The sequence below is a fragment of the Vigna radiata genome, chromosome 5 (genome assembly GCF_000741045.1).
Source record: "Vigna radiata var. radiata cultivar VC1973A chromosome 5, Vradiata_ver6, whole genome shotgun sequence".
NCBI classification, from domain to species: Eukaryota; Viridiplantae; Streptophyta; class Magnoliopsida; order Fabales; family Fabaceae; genus Vigna; species Vigna radiata.
Window position 1 is genome coordinate 6,964,407 of NC_028355.1, and position 21,828 is coordinate 6,986,234.

General features: G+C 33.5%; 2 protein-coding genes and 1 long non-coding RNA gene across 5 annotated transcripts; 1 reads left to right on the forward strand and 2 right to left on the reverse strand.

The window, feature by feature from the left end:
• Window positions 1-449: 449 nt before the first annotated feature.
• On the reverse strand, window positions 450-5,346 carry LOC106759793. Of its 3 annotated transcripts, none has more exons than XM_014643134.2 (10): window positions 5,146-5,345; window positions 4,326-4,431; window positions 4,059-4,215; window positions 3,714-3,774; window positions 3,507-3,628; window positions 3,235-3,426; window positions 2,889-3,161; window positions 1,683-1,903; window positions 1,144-1,318; window positions 450-710 (listed from the first exon to the last, which is right to left on the reverse strand). In XM_014643134.2, the coding sequence occupies exons 1-10, from the start codon at window positions 5,226-5,228 to the stop codon at window positions 574-576; spliced, it is 1,527 nt and encodes a 508-aa protein (XP_014498620.1). In that variant the 5' UTR covers window positions 5,229-5,345; the 3' UTR covers window positions 450-573. The 3 variants fall into 3 exon arrangements, with proteins under 3 accessions (XP_014498620.1, XP_014498619.1, XP_022636279.1); XM_014643133.2 differs by having other exon boundaries at window positions 1,100-1,318; window positions 5,146-5,344; XM_022780558.1 differs by lacking the exon at window positions 1,683-1,903 and having other exon boundaries at window positions 1,100-1,318; window positions 2,905-3,161; window positions 5,146-5,346.
• A 4,712-nt stretch (window positions 5,347-10,058) lies between these two features.
• On the forward strand, window positions 10,059-11,073 carry LOC111241654. The gene is made up of 2 exons (XR_002667731.1): window positions 10,059-10,169; window positions 10,961-11,073. It is a non-coding gene; the product is annotated as an uncharacterized LOC111241654 (long non-coding RNA).
• A 5,401-nt stretch (window positions 11,074-16,474) lies between these two features.
• LOC111241573 (uncharacterized mitochondrial protein AtMg00810-like) lies at window positions 16,475-17,047 on the reverse strand. Its single transcript, XM_022780215.1, has one exon. The coding sequence runs from the start codon at window positions 17,045-17,047 to the stop codon at window positions 16,475-16,477; it is 573 nt and encodes a 190-aa protein (XP_022635936.1).
• Window positions 17,048-21,828: the final 4,781 nt, after the last annotated feature.

Below are 21,828 nucleotides of genomic sequence, written 5' to 3' on the forward strand. Positions count from 1 at the left end.
ATTATTAAATAATAACATTTATTTTTATTTTCTTAAAATAAAAAAATCTTAGAAGAAAAACTCAAAAGTAATTATAAAATAAGTACATTCTGTCTTGATATAGATTAATATTTTTTATTGAATGATAATATAAGAAAACTTTAAATATAGACTATTTTCTCTTTTAATATTTAGTGTATATTTAAATTTTATACACTTGAGGTAAAATTAATACAACTTTTTTACATATCTAGAATAAATTTGTCCAAATATTAGGAAAGTGGGCAAGTAAAAATAATATTACTAGTTGTGTGATTTAAAAAATAAAGTTATTATGGTTTAATGTGACTTTCTTAAATTTCTAAAAAAGTGAATTGATGAAGAATAAGGAGGAAACCAAAGTCGTCTTCATGACTCTGGACCATATCACAAATGATGCTACAAATATCTCCTTTCCACGCATCTCAAAATTTGCTTAACACGATAACATTTATTTTGAATTCTTCCTTGTCTACTTCTCTACGTCGGGCCTCATCTTTCTCTGGTCATAACAATAGAATAACCCTATACATAATATTTCGATGATAAATAAGTTTACACTTTAGACCCTATAACAGATACTAAGCATGTGATCCGTTTCAACGAGACCATCCCAAACCTGCAGTGCCAACATTTCCGACTGGTTGAATAGGTTCCACCAAGCCCTTCGTAGAGCTTCCAAGCCCCTCCCCCTGCATAAATCATATAAAGTAGTTACAATCATAATCCCAAACCATTCGACAAATATGTGATACGACTCGGCGTTGTTCTTCATGGCATAATGGCGTGATGAGAATGGCTCCTAAACAAGGTACGACTATTTTATGATGGGTGTAATCATAGATTGTCGTAAAACTCATTTTATGATTTTTGATAACTGACGATGGAAATCTTATTCTTTTGTTGGTCGATGAAAATTAAACTTTTATTTTACATAGGTAGGGGGTTGTGTGGCTCATTTCAAGACCTACTACATTACCAAATTCAAATACACCTGTCTTCCTCATGGTGTGGCGCCTTTTGAGCTATAAGTGTGTGGCATAGGAAAAATAAAGTAATTTGATGATAAGTATGAAGATACCTCCTTCCAACCCATGCTTTTCAGAAGTTTTCTGGCATAACTACCTGCTCCAAATGACATCTCCAAGGCCTCTGATGCAGCTTCTTGAGGACAACCAGCATCAGGTGAAGATGGCGAATTATAAACATCAGGCAGATTCTTCTGTCCTGGACCCATGCCGAAGCCACCATGCAATATTCTTCTTTCAGCGGCCCTATCTCTGTATTGATGTTTAATTTGCTGTCAGAGCAAACAAAAAACGAGTTGAAGGTTAACCGATTCTGGATATATCCTTAGATGTGGTCAATTATTCTATAGAAAGGGTGATCATGTAAGAAAGGAAAGACAAGTTTAGAGCCTTTATCTCTATGTTGTTATATTCTCTCTTTCCTATTCGATCCAGTCAACTTCCATAACCCACAACTCTTACTGAAGTGGTCACTTTCCACTCAAATATGTTATGAGAAAGGAAAATTATAAGTCATAGCATGTGTTACATTACTTTCATCCTATGTCCTTTCTCAAGAAGTTGGGCATCCATTTATCTACTATAAAATTAAGAAAAATGCAGCTATTTGTTTGATTTCAACATCAGACTACACACCTTAGATACAGAGGGCTGACTTGGTAATGCAGACAAATCCTTCTCTACAGGGATATCATCTGAAACTGAAGCAGAGCTTTCACTGGATTTGGAGAGCTGAGTGATTTTTCTATTAGGTGATAGCTGGGGAAAATCCCAATGTTTTGTTGGATTTGAGGAATCATAAGTTGATAATGAAGCCATGTATTTTGCACTAGGATTTCGCAATCTGTACACTTGTCCTGTTGAAAGAACATGATAAGCATATGTATTTATCCCAGAGTATTCTAGCTCTATCATTCTACTCAAAATTCCCATACTTCTTCATTTTAAAACTACACACTCATCCATGAGAATGAAATTAATGACAGGTTGTATAGGAAAGGCATACAAGCAAGAAAGTTTGTAATTTTTTGAATTACATGTTAGTAAATGCCTCCATTATCACTTTTTTAATACTTACATCTCCTTAGAAATGACAACAAAATTCGTACTTGTAGATATCCACAAGTAAAATCTGCTATATCAAACAAGTAAATTTAATGGATACTAGCCAACAACGGGCATAAGTATTTTAGGTACCCACCTATTAATGGGACAGGTATAGGTATTGCATGATCCAACCTACGATATACTTACATTTGTTTTAAGTGATTTTTATTTGAATATTTTTTCTTTTAGGAATAAGTGATCAGAGTAAAGTTAATGACAAGGAAAACGCTAAGAATTGAGAAAAATGGTTAATAATTTTATTATGCATATTTATCTTTTAATTTAGACTTATAGAATTAAAATTGTTTTTAAAGAGATTAATTTAATTTAAACTTATATTTCGCAATGCAACTTATATGCATTTGCCTTTTAGAAAGATTGATTTTATTTGAACTAATATTTTATGATGCAACTTTATTTGGATTATTTATAGATCATTTTTTTATGAGTTTATATTTTAAAGAAATTATTTAAACAATCTTAATAGAAGATTTCAAAAAATAAAAATTATTTAAAACAATCCATGGATATCCATGTGTATAAAATAAAAAAAGAATCCATGGGTATCCACGTGTATAAAATAACCTACAAGGTACCTGACAAACAATAGGTCAGGTATTTTAGACAGAGGGGGTAGTAAGTAGCTAGTATACGTTGCTGCAGGCACCCATTGTCATCCCTACTCATGACAGGGTGTATGATAAGTACTAACAAGTGCTAGAGTAAAATGCAAACCTGTTCTAACTCGTACCAGATCAAGATGTGCTTCACAGATGGGAGCAGATCTTAATTTCCCTCCACCAGAAGGGATAGATGGATGTTGTTTTGCAGATGGTCTGACCAATCTTCCAACCAACCTTGCAACTTTATCTTTTTCATCTCTTTTGAATCTCGTAACCATTTCCCAATCCCACAAGTCCACAATTGGAACCTCTAAAACCAAATCTTTCCCTGATTCAGTAACTTGACCATATTGAGCTCGCCATTTCTCTTCATCCGATAACACACCTGTAAGGAAGAGCAAGCCTATTTAAGACATAGATCAAGTCTATTTAAGAGATGAGTCAAGTCTATTTAATACCTTCATCTATGGTACTTCTATCAGCTATGTCACATTCATCCTCCATGTCCGGGATCCACTCACCCTCTTCCAGTTCATAAGAGTTGTTGTAAGCTACACCTTCATCTACAATACTTTTAGTATCAGCTAAGCCATTTTCACCTACTTGGTTTGGGTTCCACTCACCTTCCACTTCATAAGTTTTGCTGTAAGCTATACATTCAGGAAGCAAATTCATTTACAAACTGTGTTAGCTACCACATAACAAAAAATGATAGAAGTTATGCACAAACCATCAGCTGCTAAAGTGTTATATCCATCATCTGTTTCCAGCGGCACTGTCACGCCATCAACTTCACTTACTGCTATATTCTTGTAGCCAGACAAGTACAGATCAATAAGTGTGTCCTCTAACCTGTTAGTTGGCAAATGAGTAATTTACATATGAAAAGTTTGAAGGTAAAAATCATCAATGGAATAGGGATGTGCAAGTTGGATACCATTCGGATGGTGGTGGAGGTGGCCTTTCAGAAGTTGGACTACTCACAGAATTTGTGCCATCTGTTTCAAGGACAGACACTTAAGATAAATTATGTTACTCATATTAACTACTGCTGCATCTGAAACATCAAAGTGTTCGAAGAGTAGACCAATTGTCTACTATATTAATACAATCAAAGTGCAAATATCGGGCATTTGGCAAGGCAGCACTTGGTAGCAACCCCCTGTCCCTGCATACTGTGACCTATCATCGTTATACTATAATATTGTTGACAAGATTGTTTTTTATAACATTGTCGGGAATTAATGCAAATGCAGAAACAGTTGAAAGTTCATATGCATACCATCAAGTGCTTCATTAGCCAGGATTCTTGTCTGTTGGTTTGTTTCAGATCTATTTTCAAGAAAGGAAAAATAATCCTCGATGTCGTTCCCCTCAGAGATTTGTTGAGGACTTTCTGTGGTAGTTTCCTTGCCCAGATATGTGTCTGCATTATCGTCCTAAGCATCAAGCAATCAAACTAAATTTACAACATAAAACATTGATTTAAGAATTTATCTATTAAAAAAAATGTTAAATAGATTATTTAGAAGTCCAACTCCAAACCTACCTTATTGGAATCTAAAAGTACATAATTCCCATCCTCAAATTTGTAATAAGCACCATCTCTGCTGCTATAATACCACCCGGCATTAGGGTCATGGTAAAATCCACTACTGCACAAAGTCAAATACATTTCCTCAACAAATGAATATGGGGGGAAAGTTAACGAAGGAAATTTATACTAACAAGACGAAAAAACAAAAGTAGCTCATTATATTCATGATTTACATCAGTACAGACAACCAGACGCAAACCAAATCAAAGATAAAGGAAATATCTGTTATGTTGGAGGGTGTGGAATCAAATAAGTCATTCCTGTGTTTGATCAGGATGTTGGAAAGAAAAAGCTCATTCCCAATCCCATTTAATTTCATCTAAAAAACCAGAAATTATTCTCCATCATATTTTCTTTCCGACAATTCTAACATACCAAGCATAAGAACGGAGAAAGGTAATAATTATTTCATTCATATTCATATCAAACAAGTGATAGAAGCTGACCATTCTGTTTTCATTCCATCCACGTCGATAATTACGCTATTAAACGCTAATTTGAACAACATGATAGCTTCGGAGTCACGCAATATGTTCAGAAGCTCAGCAGATATAAACAAGCACAAATACAAGATGAAATTTTAAAGTTCCAAAGATACGAATTACTACAAATTAAACTGCAGGAAAGAATGAATAACCATAGCTTGCAGAAATTCTCATGCAATGAATAATTAAAATGCGAGCATGGCTTTGTTAAGGATTAAGAGCAAACAGAGTAATGATTAATTTTTTTGGTGAGAATTGTTGTTCGAAATTAGGGGTGAAAAGAAAACCTAGCGTGGAAGTAAAGCTGTGATTTGTGATCCCAAACAAAGGTAGAATCACTATTTTCACGATTTTCAGAATCTGCGTCCATAGCTTCTGCACTTCAATGGCTGAATCTCTCGTCGGCGTTGGAATCTCCACACTATCTTCTTCATGCTTCTCGGCCCAACCCAATATTCCCCTTCTCAAATTCTACATCAACTTTTTAATTAGAGTGTATAACCAATAAATTTTTAATTAAGGTGTATAACCAATGACTTGGCTGAAATTAATCATATATATTAATTAAGTTTTTATTTTTATTTGAAATCATAAAAATTTATGACATATGTAAACTATTAACCTTTTTACTGCTTTATATATCATTCTTCAAAATTTCACTTTAATAAAATGTTTAGAACATTTTGAACTTTTAACTTTATAATGTTTTTTTTTTCTTTTTGACTATTTTTGATGGAGAAACTTATCATGTTACTCATTTATAAGCTACTATATATATAATTTTTAAAAAATATAATAAAAATATTTTTATTACAAAAAGTTATAATTGGAGGATGGCGTATAATGTTTTAGTATTATCGGGGTATTTTAATTAAATTTTTATGAGAGTATCTTATAAAATTATGATTTGGGAAAGTAATCTAAAAATTCAATTGTAAAAAAAGTTTAAGAAATGGTAGTGTGAATATTAAAATGCTCAAATGTTGTCTTATTCTAAATGGTAATATCATTAAATGCATTTTGAAAAATTTTCCCATTCGAATTGTTTCATTAGTGTGGAATAACACTTTAACATATTCCTATGTTAGGTGCATTGTGATGACTGGAATGCTATTATATATACTTTATGATATACTACCTTTTTTTATCAATTAATATTATATATTTTATATTTGATGTCTAAATAAAATAGAGTTTTCTAAAGCGGTATTATATTTCATTGTGATTAGGGATAGTTGATATCTGTAACGTCACTTGTCTTCACACATCAATACGAGATTTTTCAATGTGTTTTATCCTCACTCGCACATTTTTTGGGAAAACTTCTCAGAAGGTCACCCATCTCTAAATTACTCTAGACTAAACACGCTTAACCATGAAATTTTTATGGGTTAGGCTATCGAAAAGCAAATGCATTTGTTGATATGAGTATGAACTATATGGTTGAAAGATAGCTTAAAGGAATTAATTTGCTTTTGGGTAGTCTAACCCATAAGAACTCCATGGTTAAGCGTGCTTAGGCTGGAGTAATTTAGGGATGACCCGAAAAAAGTGCGTTAATGTGTGGGGGCATTCAATACACCCTGTAAGTTGTTTTTGTAATTGCAGGAGTGCACCCACGCAAGATCATCCTGGCACTTCAGTTACAATACCTTCATCTCAGGTAGCACAATTTATCATGACCTGAATCAAACACGGTTCCACACACGATGCTCTTCAACATCATGTAACATAGTCAACACTTTTTTTCTTTTTAAGGTTTCTCCAAGGCATGCTCGAATTAACTATAAGGATGGTGCCTTCTTCTTGATTGATTTGCGGAGTGAACATGGCACCTGGATCATTGAGTAAGTAAAAGAAATAAAAAGTACTTTGTTTTACTTGAAGTTTTAAATTCTTNACAAATCTATTTAACATNATTCTGATTATGTTTTCANCAATGAGGGAAAGCAGTACCGGGTACCCCCTAATTATCCTGCTCGCATTCGCCCATCTGATGCTATTCAGTTTGGTTCTGAGAAGGTGAGATGAGAGGTTATAAAAAGTTGTTGCAGTTTTCATATTACACATTTGTACCTTCTAGACCTTATACTAGGTATATGAGATACCACTAATCATTATATCAGAAAGCCTTAGTTTGTTCTTTTGACTGATGACTAGTTTCATTCACAGCCTATAAGAATTGCACATTAATAGTTGGATGGTTCAATCTCGCATTGAGTAGGGTTACTTGTTCACACTGCATCTCACACTTAAAGGTTTAAAACAAAACTATTACTTTATTTAAGATGTGTGCACNAAAGTTATTCAAGTGACATTCCACATTTCCCTTCTCATTTTTCTGAGAAAAATGTTTCTGCTCATTTACTGACAATAACATACAATCTCCAATTAATGCATATGATGTCTGAGCATCCAAGTTGTCTGCAGGTTTCATTTCGTGTTAAGGTGACAAGGTCTGTTCCAAGAATCTCAGAGAATGAAAGGCCTCTGACGTTGCAGGAAGCGTGAGTGGTTCAGTTAGTGGCAATTTGCCACCATGAAGAAAGACCCCCAGGTTGAGACCTCCTGCTCCTCTCACGACATGACTCATCACTCTCTAATTGAGCATGAAACCCCAAATTAGTACTTTAACCTCCTCTTTCAGGAATATCATCATCCATACGGTTTTTCATAAAAAACATTTCCATTTCAGCATACATGAACTTACACAATAATTCATACAATTATAAATTCTCAAGATTTCATTATGACGTTAATAATCACTATCTACTCAATTTAGAACATCCAAGCTATCATATAACCATATAAACACACCAATAACACATTTAAAACTTCCTATTACATATATGAAAGACAAATTAACTTCCCTTACTTTAGGGAGAACTACTACGACTCTAAGAACACTCAATCATTCCTTCCATAGTAGGGAACTCTAGAAAAGCCTACAATTCACTAAATTGTAATCATAATAAAACCTTAAAACCTCAATTTAACCAAGAACCAAGAAAGAAACACATTTGGTACATGCGAAACAAATTTCTATGCATGATCATAAATCAAGAATTAAAGGAAAAAAGTAGTAGAATCTTACTTGCTCTAAACAAAGAATTGATCAGATAAAAGTGAAGATTACTCCGTCGTGATATTGTAGGAACCTCCTGATTGTTAAACAGATGATTGAGGAGTGAGAAAAAGTAGACAAATGCAAGAGAGAACTAGAAGAAAGAGTTTTAGAAAGATAATTGATGTTTTAAGTAATGATACAAGTTTACAAAATTCTATTTATATTATCCAATTATTGTAATTTTATAATACTTGATCACCTATTAATTTTAATATTCTATTTTTTAAGTCTTACAATTATAATCTTATTTTTTATATTATTATTATTATTTTTATTTTATTTATTTATTTATTATTATTTTTTTATTTTATTAATGTGGTGCACAATATCAATTATATGAGAGTGTTTGTTATATCTAAACACGATCAAATAAGTTTAATTTTTCATTGTCAAGAGTCTAATTTTTTTTTTCAAATTGTGTAAAAGAAAAAAAGTAAAGAATAAAATATTTCCTTCACGATTAGTTACATATTAATATTAATTTTTTTTCTCTAATAAACATACATAACAATAATTTAAAACTAAATCCATGTTCATTTACTCAATCATTACATTCAAAAAAAATTAACAAGATTAAAATTTTTATACTAAGATTGAATTTTCTTTTATGATGCTAAAAATGAAAAAGATAATACTATTTATATTAAACCGACTCATATATTACTTTAGATTAGATTGATTAATTTACAACTATCAGTTAAGTAATTTATTATGCATAGGAGATAAATAGAGATATTTAATAAATATCTCATTATTTTTTTCATAATTAACTTTTCCTAAACATTTTGTTGTCTAAAATATTTTTTGAAATATATAATTAAAAGGGAGTTGATGCCTGCACCTCCACCGGTTGGAGATCCACCTCCCCAATTATTTTTTTATTTTTCTTAATTCCAAAACTAACCTTTTTGTTTTTTGTACTTTTACTCTTTTAACCCTATTNAAAAAAGTAACCCTATTAAAAAAAGTTACCCTATTTACTTTATTCTTTACTTCATCAGATTTTCACATTTCGAAACTTTCGAAACCCCTTCTTCTTCAGACCCCACCCCTCCCCCCACCACCTTTCATTTTCACAAAAAGCTTTGAACTTTTCGAACTTCCCGCGGTTGTGTGCGGTGGTACGCGGTGCGTCACGGACGATGGTCATGGCTCTGTAGTGCGGTGTGGATGTGAGGCACGGTAGTCGTGGTTCTGTGGGTGTGTGCGGCCTTACAGCGGCGGCAGTGCGGCGTGTGCGGCGACTCGTTTGGTTTCTTGGTTTCTGCCGTCGACAGGTTAGTTTTCGTTGTTTAATTTCTTGGTTTGCAAGGGCGTGATTTAGGGTTTAAGATTTTATTGTGTTTTCCTCTGCGCATTGTTGTTTTGGTTTGTTCTAAGAAGCTTATGGTCTTTGTGTTAGACGTCGTCTGTGTGTGTGCGTAGGAGGAACAAGATAGAGGAAGAAGACAGACTTTAACGGATGTCGGACATCCGTCGACGGATGTGGACATCCGTGTCAGGACCGAACGGATGTCGACATCCAAGCTTGATTTTTTATTTTTACGTTTTTCATTTATTTTATAAGTTTGTAACTTAATTATTTTGTTTTAATTTTTTTATTTTATTTTGTATTTTTAATTAATTTATAAAGTATATAAATTTAATATCATTTTATTTTGTATTTTATTCTGCCAAGGATTCTTATAGGAAAATTTTTCCACTCAACAAAAATTGTGAAAAGAGAACACAGACGAAAAGCCAAATGAAACAATTGAAACAGAAAATGAAGAGAGTAAAACGTAAAAAAAAAAATAGGTTTTTTTTAGGATATTAGAATTACAATTAATTTATAAATTAGATTTTATTAAAGGGTATAATAGGAATATAAATAATTATTAAAAAAATAAATAAAAAAAGAAAGGATAAAAATGGAATGGGGAGGTTGAGGTCCAAAGAGGGGAGGTGTAGGGATCAACGCCCTAATTAAAACAGTCTTGGGCCATTGCATAACCTCAAAGCCCAAAGCCTTTTAGATTTGCGGCTCTAACCCTATCTATAAAACTCACATCCAAAGCTCTTCCTCCCTGTCATTAACTTTCTACGGTTGGTTTCAGAACTCAGTGGAACTCATGGCAGTGTCTTCAATCTCCGTTACTGCTTCACAGCAATTCAATAGCTTGTAATTCTCTTCATTATAATCAGGTTAGAATTTTGTGCTTAATTTTACGAATGTTCGATTCTTAGACAGTGAAGAAGATGAAATACCCTGTGAGGAAGATCTCCCATAATTGATAGGAAGTGCCGTATGACAATCTAAACGCAGCGCCAAACGAAGAATTTGTTCTTTGTGGCGCTGTGTGTGTGATTTGGAACGGGTCTCTGAGGGTTTTCTATTTATTAAATTGTTTTTTACTTTTTAATCTGGTTTTTTAGGGTTAGGTCCGATGCCACGTCGCTGGTAGCTTTAATTCAGCGGTGACCAGTGATGCTATGATTGGACCAAAATCAAAAGTGAATTTCGTTTGTTTCGCATTCTGATAGGAATCTGTGGATTTCATACTTTATGATCTGCGGAGCCGTTTTGTGCGATTACATTTTTATTGTTTGTTTGATCTTCATGTCGTTAGTTTCTTGATGTTGTCATGCCTGTGGCGAAGTCGACGATGATTTGTTTTAATTGGAATTACCGTCTGATATTTGATGAGAATTTCTGGCTGACTGAGGCTTCGCCTTTGCTAAAAAATATTCAACTTTTACGTTTTGATTTACCTTTAATGGAATTCATTTTTTTTTGTTGTTCTTTTATTATTATTTTTAATTTTTAATTATTAGAAGGTTCAGGTAAATATTTGTAGGGTATTTTTTCCTCACCTTCGTATTTTCTTTGTCCACCTCCATGTTTATATTGAAATGACTTCTTCATACAAAATTTATTTAAAACCCTAATATTTCGCCTAATAACTTTTTTGGATTCTTTTTCTCATTTTTTGCAGGAAAAGCTTTACCTCGGTGAATATCTTTGGCTGAGAGCTGAGAATTTTGAAGCTTTAATTCAATCATTTTTTTGAATTTGAATTTAGTGTTACTCTGTTTATATTCTCCGCAATGATTCTGACTGTCTTCCCTTTCGTGACACTGCGGAATGCCTGTTCTTCAAATATTAAATTCGAAGAAACCCGAAGGAACTTAATTCGAATATTAAATTTAAAATAAATAAAAAATTAAAATAATAAAGAATAAATTTTGAAAATTTAAAATAAAACAAACAGAACAGAAAACAAAATTAACAAATTTTAAATAAAAAACAACAAAAATTTAATAAGAACAAAATATAATTAAAATTTTTAAAAAATAAACTAAAATTAAATTAAACAATTATAAACAAATAATAAAAATTCATATAATATATAAAAAAAGTTTTTTTTAATAACAATTATTAAATAGGCTTAATAATACTAATAGTTTTCGAAATGGTCTTAGTCTTTTTGTCTAAGGTAGTCTCAAAAAATTTAATATATACATAATCTGAAACTCTAATTTCTCTCTAATCATCTAACCTTAGTATCACAATGACCATGATGCCCTCCAAGCGCCACATTTTCATCACGCATGCTGTCACCATACATATTTTAGGTAAGAGAAGAACAAAAATTATACAGATTCACCCTAAAACCTAAAAACTATGTAGTTCGAAATGAAAAAAGAAATTTTGAAGTGATTCTTATTTTGATTAATACCTTTAGTAGTTTCTATACTTGTCATGTTTCTTGGATTATTCATAAGCGGTATTCAAGCTCTCATTTATGCTACTTTAGTTGTGGCTTATATAGGTGAATCCATTGAAGGCCTAACACCATGCCTTTGTGCCATCATCCTCTCCTTCTGTAACACCCGGGCACTGACGAGGGTGGGGAGTGATCGCCGGTGCAAGAAGCATGGTGCAGGGGGCACGGACAAGGAGTGACTCCTGGCAGGCTTCGAGTGGAAGGGGCACATGGACAAATCGAACATACACAGGAATGAGAGGGATCTGGAGATTGTATAGGTATGAGACTATACAGTTGAAGGATAACTTAAAGGAATTGATTTGACTACTTATATTAACAAATGCATTTGCTTTTCGGTAGCCTAACTCATAAGAACTCCATGGTTAAGTGTGCTTAGTAATTATGGGATGGGTAACCTTCCGGGAAGTTTTCTCGGAAAGTGTGTGAGTGAGGACAAAACACACTGGAAGTTACACCTTCCACCATCAATCTCGGGTCAACTGTCGCAAAGCGCACTTCCACCATCATCAACTGCATTAGAAACCTGGATCAAATCTAATCCAGAAAACCCAACCCAATCGTGCCTAAGAACCACCATATTTGGGATTGAAAGTTAATGAAGATTGTGACGTGACAGTAGTTAAATGTCATCTTATTAGGATTTTGCACAGTTGGAACCATTTTGAACAAACAATAGAGTGTTATTAAACCTATTAAATATTACAAAACTATATAAAAACCAAAATAAATAACAAAAAAAAATTTATAATAAATCATAAATGAAAAATTAGAAAAAAATTAACTATTAATATCGGCAAAACGTTAACTTTTGTTTTAAATTGTCGTATAATTTTTATTTTTTAGTTATTTTAAATTGTATGCTTTTTGTTAGTTAATTTTAATTGCTAATTTTATTTTTTGTTTGCTTTAACAACTATGTAATAGTTAATAATTATTATTAAAATAATTTTTGTTTGTTTGAAATTGTATGAATTTTTGTTATTTGTTTTTAATTGTTTAATTTATTTTTAGTTGATTTTTTAAATATTGTAATTGTATTTGGTTATTATTTAATTTTTGTTATTTTTTATTTGAAATTTTGTTAATTGTATTTTTTTGTTTTATTTTGAATTTTCAAAATTTATTATTTATTATTTTAATTTTTTAATTTTAAATTTAATATATTTTTTCTTAAATGTATTTTTTTAAGGAATAGTTGAAAAGAAAATGTATTTGAAATTTTAACCAGGTTTCGAAAATAGAAATGTAGTGACTGAGATCATCACAGAAAAAAAAATAAAAAAGAAATTAATTTAATAAAGTTCAAAGGTTATATATACAATTTTACACGTGAAAAAGAAAAAAAGTAGAGGTATAATGACTACGCAGTTACATTTCAAATTGTACGGTAATATATAAAATAAATATTTTTAAATTCTAGATTATGTGATCAGAAATATTTTAAATTATGCTATCTGAAACTATAATGTTTTTAGGAGTGTATTGGGTTTAAAAAAAAAAACTTGAGAGTGCAGGAAGAGATTTTCATGTTTGTATTGAACAATACTGAGAAGAGCGATAAAAACAAGTATAATAAGAGAAAAAGTTGAGATCCTTATCTGGTGACGTTGTCAGGGATATAAATTGTAAGAAATGATATTTCCATTTTATTATATAGAGATTCTTTATTTTGGTATACATATTTTTTTTTTCAAGTTTTTCATTAAGTAGTGTTTTTTTTTTATAAATTTAATTAATTTTTTCTAATTTGACTTTTTTTTTAGAAAATCTACTCAATTTTTAAACTAAAATAACTTTTTATAATAAAATAATTACTCATGAAATTAATCTCTTTGTGAAAATTTTGTTAAGACTGTACAGGGTAAGTTTGAAATGTAAAAAATTGACATTCTTATTTAGTTTACAAATCATGTAAACAAAAGAAGGTACTTTTCTTTCTCAAACCAAATATTGTAGGAAAGTCTTGAAGAAATTTGAAATGGATAAAACTAAGGAGGTATCAACTCCTATGACAACATCATGTTATATTGAAAAAGATGAATCAGGTATGCTCGTAAACCAAACTCTGTATAGAGGCATGATAAGTTCATTGTTATATCTTTTTGCTAATAGGCCATATATCATGCAAAGTGTATGTGTTTGTGCAAGGTACCTAGCTAGTCTTAGAGAGTCTCACCTTACCGTAGTTAAGCATATCCTTAAATACATTAAGGGAACTGTGTCTTTTGGGTTGTGGTATCCTTCTAGGGTTGAGTCTAGTATTGTAGGGTTTTCAGATGTAGACTATGGCGGTTGTAAGATAGATAGAAAAAGTACTAGTGGTACATGTCACCTCTTGGATAGTTCCTTAGTTTCCTGGCATTCTAAGAAACAAGCTTGTGTAGCCCTTTCCACAGGCTGAGTATATTGTTGCAGGTAACTGTTGTGCCCAAATATTATGGATGAAACAACAATTAGAGGATTTTGATATATACCTTGACCATATACCTCTTGAGTGTGATAACAGCAGTGCCATCAATCTTACTAAGAATCCCATTATGCATTGTGGAACCAAACATATAGAGATTAAGCATCACTTTCTTAGAGACCATATCCAAAAGGGGGATTGTGAGATAAAGCATATTGATACCAAACATCAATTAGCTGATATTTTCACCAAAGCATTGCCCAAAGAGATATTTTATGAGCTTAAGAGGGACTTGAGGATCCTAGAAATTGCTTGAGGGTCTTGTTTGTTGCATTTTTTTTTTAGTTTTTAAAAAGTCTTCATGTTATGTTATGTTTTGTTTTAAATCCCTTAATGAAAATTTGCCTTATTGTTTATCTTGTCTTTATTTATTTATTTATTTTTTGGTTTATATCAAGGGGAGTTCTTAAATTTAGGGGCGGGGGATTTTTTTTAAATCATACATAACGCTTTTTAATAATGATCAAAAAATGGGAGAAATATGTTTAAAGACTTAATTATATTTATCTCTTGTCCACTAATATCTTTTCTTTAAGTTATGTATGAGTTACAAATTAGTACAGGTTACAAAAGGCTTTAAACCAAAGGAGTTTTTTTATCATCATCAAAAAGTGGGAGATTGTTAGTATAAAGCCGAAGAGAAGAAGTTTTGATGATGTCTCAAAGTCAAGTCTCAAGTGCTCTTGTTGTAAGAAGATCTTCATGAAGACTTGTCTTGTGTTAAAGCTTTTGTAATTTAGTAGATTTATGTATATGTTGTGTTTTATCTTTGATTCTATGTATTGTTTGCCTTAGGTTGCGTTAAAATTTATTTTATTTAGAAAATCTTATTTTATATTCAAGATAATCGATTATCAACTTATAATAATCAATTATCAGTAATCAATTATGATTTGCCATAATTGATTATCACGAGCAATTATGAAAATTTTTAAGCAAGTTTTTTACTGTTGTACATTCATTAAATGCATAATCAATTATCATAAGTGGATAATTGATTATCCCATGCTAATTAGTTGACAACGAATTTTTGGAGGTATCCTTGAGTGGGATCTCTATAAATTAGATTGGGACTCTCATTCTAAAATACAGAAAACACACGAAGTGTATTTTCCAAATTCTTATCTGCAGTGTGCGATGATAAATGTTCTAGGGTTTGTTGAACTATTATGCGTCGACTTTGAGAACTTGGCTGTTGGCATAGAGTAAGAACTTTTACCGGAAATATGATTAAGTGTTGTTGCTGTTCGCATAGAGCGAGAAATTTCATAGGGAGTGTGATTGAGTGCTATTGCTGTTAGCATAAAGCGAGAACTTTCACAGGGAGTGTGATTGAGTGTTGTTGTTGTTGTCGAGTTGAAAGCTCCTTTGTGAAATATTCAGAGGAGGTGTTCATCCCTTGTGGGTTATAGGGAAAATGTTTTTCATCTCTTAGGGTAGCAAGAGAGGTGTTCTAACCTTAAACTGTTTTATTTTCTTTGTGATTGTAATAGTTTGTTGGTTCGTGCTTGTGGAACTTTAATTCTCGGTTGAGATTAACAACTGGACGTAGGATCTCTGTGATCTGAACCGGTATAAAAATTATCTTTGCAATTTTCTCTCATCCTTACTCTTTAATTTGTTTTAAGGAATTTTATTTTACGAGAAAATTTATTAAAAGAACGATTTGTTATAAGAAACCAATTCGCCTCCTCTTTGTTTGTTGAACGCGTTAACGATTTCTTTGCGCCGCTCTGACAAAGATAATTGATGATAGGGATGAACAGAGGCTAGGAGGCTTGAATTCGTTTTCTGGTTTGATTCACGTTACTACAATTGATTCAGGGTGGTTGGATTAAGGTTTTATTGAAAATTGACATTCAAGGATAATTTCTCATGATTATAGTGTGCCCATATATGTAGAGCAGTAGAGAAAATATATCTCTGAAAACAAAAACTGCCAAATCCCTATAATTAAGCTAATCCCTATAACTAATCCTGGAAATTAGCTAATGCAATAAATCAACCTATATTTGGTAATTTTCTATACAGTGAATCAATTAGAAATCTTAACATCCCCCTCAAGTTGGTGCATAAATGTCAGTCAAGCCCAACTTGCTTAGAAATTTGGAGAACACTGGTTTTAGAACTGCTTTAGTGAGAATATCAGCCAATTGATTTTCTGTTTTGATCTTAGGCAACTCTAAAATCTTCCTATCTAACTTTTCCTTGATGAAAAATCTGTCTACTTCAACATGCTTTGTGCAATCATGTTATACTGGATTATGGGCAATATCACATGCAACTTTGTTGTCACAATACAGCTGGATTGGTTGCCTAGGAGGGTATCCTAAATCTTCCAACAGTAGCTTTAACCACAATGCTTCACATAAACCAAGTGCTATACCTCTAAATCCAGCTTCTGCACTTGAGCAGGCAACCACGTTTTGTGTTTTGCTCCTCCAAGTTACAAGGTTTCCTCCTACAAAAGTGAAATAACCTGATGTAGACCTCCTGTCATTTATGGCTCTAGCCCAATCTGCATCTGTATATACATTTATTTCTTGATAATCGGTGTGTTTAGTGAACAAAATACCCCTTCCAGGTGCAGATTTCAAATACCTTAAGATGTGCATGACATCATTCATATGTTTTTCTCCTGGGTTATGCATGTACTGACTAAAAACACTTAATGCATAAGTAAGATCTGGTCTGGTATGGGCCAAGTACATTAATCTTCCTACAAGCCTTTGGTATCTTCCTTTGTCAACCGATATTTGATTTGGCTCAAGACACAATTTTAATCCTTCTTCAATAGGAGTAGTAGTAGGATGACACTCTTCCATGTATGTTTCTCGCAAAAGATCTAGGATATATTTTCTTTAGGAGAGAAATAGTCCTACTTTTGATATGGAAACTTCTATCCCAAGAAAATATTTCAGAGGACCAATATCTTTCATTTCAAATTTTCCAAATAAATAGCTTTGTAGAGCTTTCTGTTCTTCAGGCTCATTTCCAGTAACAGTCATATCATCAACATATATGATAAAAGCAGTGATCTCACCGTGTTGTTTCTTTATAAACAAAGTATGATCAGAATTGCTCTGATGATAGCCAAAAACACTCATTGCCTCTGAAAATCTTCCAAACCATGCCCTTGGAAATTGCTTCAAGCCATATAATTATTTCTTTAATTTACACACCTTTTGACTATGCTTCTTTGGAACCATACATCCTGGTGGCAGTTCCATATAAACTTCTTCAGATAATTCTCCATGGAGGAAGGCGTTCTTTGCATCAAACTGTTGTAACGGCCAATCTAAGTTTACAGCTAGAGATAACAATACTCGAACTGTGTTGAGTTTAGCCACAAGAGCAAATGTCTCTGTATATTCTACCCCATAAGTTTAAGTGTAGCCTGATGAAGGTTGAAAAACAGTGATTTTCATATGTCAATTTGGACCAAATTACACCCTTTACTACTCGGGACGAGCTTAGAATCAAGCAAAACTCAATAAATGAGTCTGGAGAGAGTCAAAGGTTGTTTTTAGCGATTTTATGCTTATTTTACATTGTTTTGTAGCTAATTTGAGAAAAGTAAGAATGAAGTTGAAGATACAGGTCGTTGACTCAAGAAAAGAGCAGAAAAGTTGAGTTTTGAAGAGTCGACGTACCGCCCGGCGGCACACTTAAACCGCCTGGCGGTCCAGGACGAGGAGTAGGCAACATTTCACGCTGAGAGAAACCGCCGGGCGGTGGCGATTGCCGCCGGGCGGTGGCGGCAGGTTGTGGCAAACCGCCGGGCGGCACACTCAAACCGCCCGGCGGTAGCACGCTGGACTTGGGCCTGATTTTGACGCGCTCCTCACCTATAAATACCCCTACTACGAATTCAGAGTCATTCTTTTGACAGGGGAGAACGACCAGACCTAATTTTGCTCTCTAGGGAGGATCTCTTGGATGCTTAGGCTCCTTTTCATCTTTTCTAGGGTTTGCTCTTTCATTCTTCTTCCATTTTTCATCTAGTTTCACCATGTCTATGGTCAACTAAACCCTATTGTTGTTGGAGAATTTAATGTAATCTTTTGATACTCTCTCTTATTGAAACTATTGATTATTTATATGGTCTCCATATGTTTTGATTGATTATTGTTGGGTTATCATCTGTGCTTTTGGCTTTTATCGTTTAACTCATTCGATATATTGTTGTTTGTCGTTATTGACATGGGGACGTGCGGTAATGACATGAACTGGTGCGTAATCTCTTGATTCTACAATACCACCTAGGGATAGGGGTAGGACGACCGATTGCGCTAACTTCTGTTTATAATGCGGTATTAATTACTAGGGGAGGCTAGGGATAGCAAGCCGGTAATTGATATTAGGCCCTTTTCGCTGAGGGATCGGGTTAAGGGGAGGNTAAGAAAGTCGCATAACAATTGAATCAATCTAATAATCAAGGGTAGTATGTAAGAGAGAGTGGAATAGATGAAATTGTTAGTACCCAACAACATCCATTCATCCATTGTTTTCACTTGTCAATTGAATCAACATTTATTTTGCATGTTAATATTTTTGCTCTCAAACCCAATTTATTAATTTTAATTTCTCAAGTCTTATTATTTTAATTCACGCGAACGAGGAAGCCATACGAGTCTCTTAGGAAAACGATACTTGGTCTTACCATTTTTATTACTTGTACGATTTGGTACACTTGCCAATTTGTCAACATAGCCCTTTGCCACTAACCTTGCTTTTAACCTTTCAATTGTGCCATCTGCTTTGAACTTTATAGCATAAATCCATCGACATCCAACTTGGTCTTTTCCTGGTGGAAAATCAACAGGTTCCCATGTTTCATTTTGTTGCAAGGCTTTCATTTCCTCATTCATCGCATTTTTCCATCGTGGATCAGCCAAGGCTTCCTGTACATTGTTAGGAATAACAACAGTAGATAATTGATTTTCAAATGACTTATTTGATTCAGACAAACGGTGGTAGGAAACAAAATTATTCATGGGGTATCTAACCTTACTAGAAAGAGTGGGCTCATAAGTGAGTTTAGGAATACCTCTAGTGTGTCGTTCTGGTAGTTGCCTTTTTGTTGGCACCAGATTAAGAGCATCCATAACAGCAGATGATTGGTTTGGTGTGTCAACAGGAGGAGTCATACCAAGTTCGGTCACCACCTCATAATGTGAAGTCCCATTTATTTCATTTTCCATCTCATCTGTACAACTTGATTGTAAGTTATCTGCACAAGAATTATCATTGCTGCAATTTACCTCCAAATGGTCTTTCTCAAGATATACATATTCTTGGCAATTATAGTCTAGAGTCTGCAGTTCTTTATGGTTCTCCCCTTGAAGTGCAGATTCTGAAGAGAAATACATTATTTGTTCATGGAAAACAACATCCATGCTTATAAACATTCGTTTAGTTGGAGGATGGTAACACCGATACCCTTTTTGGTGTATAGCATATCCAAGAAACACACATCGTAAAGCCCATGGTGCCAATTTGTTTGGGTTCTTTTGAATATGCACGAATGCTACATAACCAAAAACACGAGGAGGCAAATCCGTACTACCAAGGGTAACCACTTTGTTCAGGAGAGTCTGCAGTGGCATTTGAAATTCATTAGAGCTAGAAGGGATACGATTTATGACATATGTTGCCATTGTAAGAGCCTCTCCCCAATAAGATAAAGGCATATGGGCCTCTAATAATAAAGAACGTACCACCTCTAGTAAGTGTCGATTTTTCCGCTCGGCAACACCATTTTGTTGCGGTGTATTAGGACACGTAGTGTGATGAATAACCCCATTTACTTCCAAGTACCTCTTGAGGTGAAGGCTTTGGTATTCACCACCATTGTCACTACGAAGAACCTGAACTTTTGCATTGTATTGGGTTTCAATCATTTTGTGAAACTTTTGAAATATCAAGTTCACTTCTCCTTTGGACTTCATTAACCATAACCAAGTCATTCTAGTGCAGTCATCTATGAAAGTAACAAACCAACGTGATCCTCTAAGAGTAGAAATCTTAGAAGGACCCCAAACATCCGAGTGTATAAGCAAAAAAGAACAATACTTTTATTCAAACTGAGTGGAAAAGGAACACGATGACTTTTTGCTTATTCACATACATCACAATGAAAAACAGAGATGTCAATCTTTGCAAATAATAAAGGAAACAATTTTTTCAAGTAACTAAATGAAGCATGTCCAAGGCGACGATGCCATAGCCAAATTTCATTTTCTTCTTTCTGTTTGGTAGAACTCTTCACGGTCAAAGCGCTTTCTAACTTCCCAGAATCTTTTGACACTAAGTACAAATAGTATAATCTTCCTTGTTTAACACCATAGCCAATCGTCTGTCTGGTCTTAATGTCCTTAAACACACAAAAATTAGGCCAAAAAATAACAATACAATTTAGGGATGTAGTAATTTTTGATACAGACAAAAGGTTATATTCAAGAGATGGAACAACTAAAACAGAATCCAAAGCGAAATTATTAGTAAGAGTTAAGGATCCTTTTCCAATAACAGAGGTTGTGTCAACATTGACAGTGGAAATCAATTCTTTTGAGGATGGTTTCATGGTGGAAATTTGTCTAGAATCAAAAGTCATATGATCAGTAGCACCTGAATCAATTATCCATGTGCTATTAGTAATAGGTACAGAAAACTCACCACCATTACCTCTGATTTCCATCAAAGCAGTGGAATCTTTGGAGGCTTCATCTATGTTTTTTGCCTCAACAACTGCTGCAGTTGGATTCTTTCTTCGTTGATCCCGATTGTGATCCCACCATTCTGGATATCCATTAAGTTCAAAACAACGACTCTTAGTGTGTCCTTACTGATTGTAGTGAGTGCATTTGAACTTAGACTTATTTATATTTGAGTTCGCTTTAGGATGATTTCCTTTTGTTTGACCTTGCCAGTTTTTGTTTCGAGCTATCATGGCTGTGCTGTCAGAACTTTTTGATTCACCTTTTAAAGTCGCTTGACGTATTGCCTCCCGACGAATCAATGCATAAGAATTCTCCAACTCTGGGACAAGTTCTTTGCGTAAAATCTCTCCACGAATTTGTCCAAACTCACCATCTAATCCCGCAAGGAATATATGTACCCTTAGTCGTCCAATTGATTTCTTGTACGCAGTGACATCTTCAGGATCTTTCATGACCACCTTATCACGATGATCCAATTCCTGAAAAATTTCCATCAATTCTCCATAATATTCCGAGAGAGGCCTACCATTTTGTTTTGCAGTAAAGGCCTTTTGATTCAAAGAAATACTTGCAACTCATCACTTCCATCATAAAATGCCTTAGATAATGCACTCCAAATTTCATGGGTTGTGGCTAAGCGTAAGTAACGCTTCATAATTTCTGGGCTCATGGACAACAACAACCACCTCTTCACCTTTTGATTTTCTGCATACCATTTTTCATAACCCGGATCCTCCTCTGCAGGTTGTTTCTCCCTCTCTACGATATGCATTTCCATTATCTGTGACCATATGTCGTAATTTGTTTCGCTAAGAACGATCCCGGCATTGAAAGCACTTTCAGATTGAATAATGACAGGAGTCACTGTAGACCTTGATTTGGGT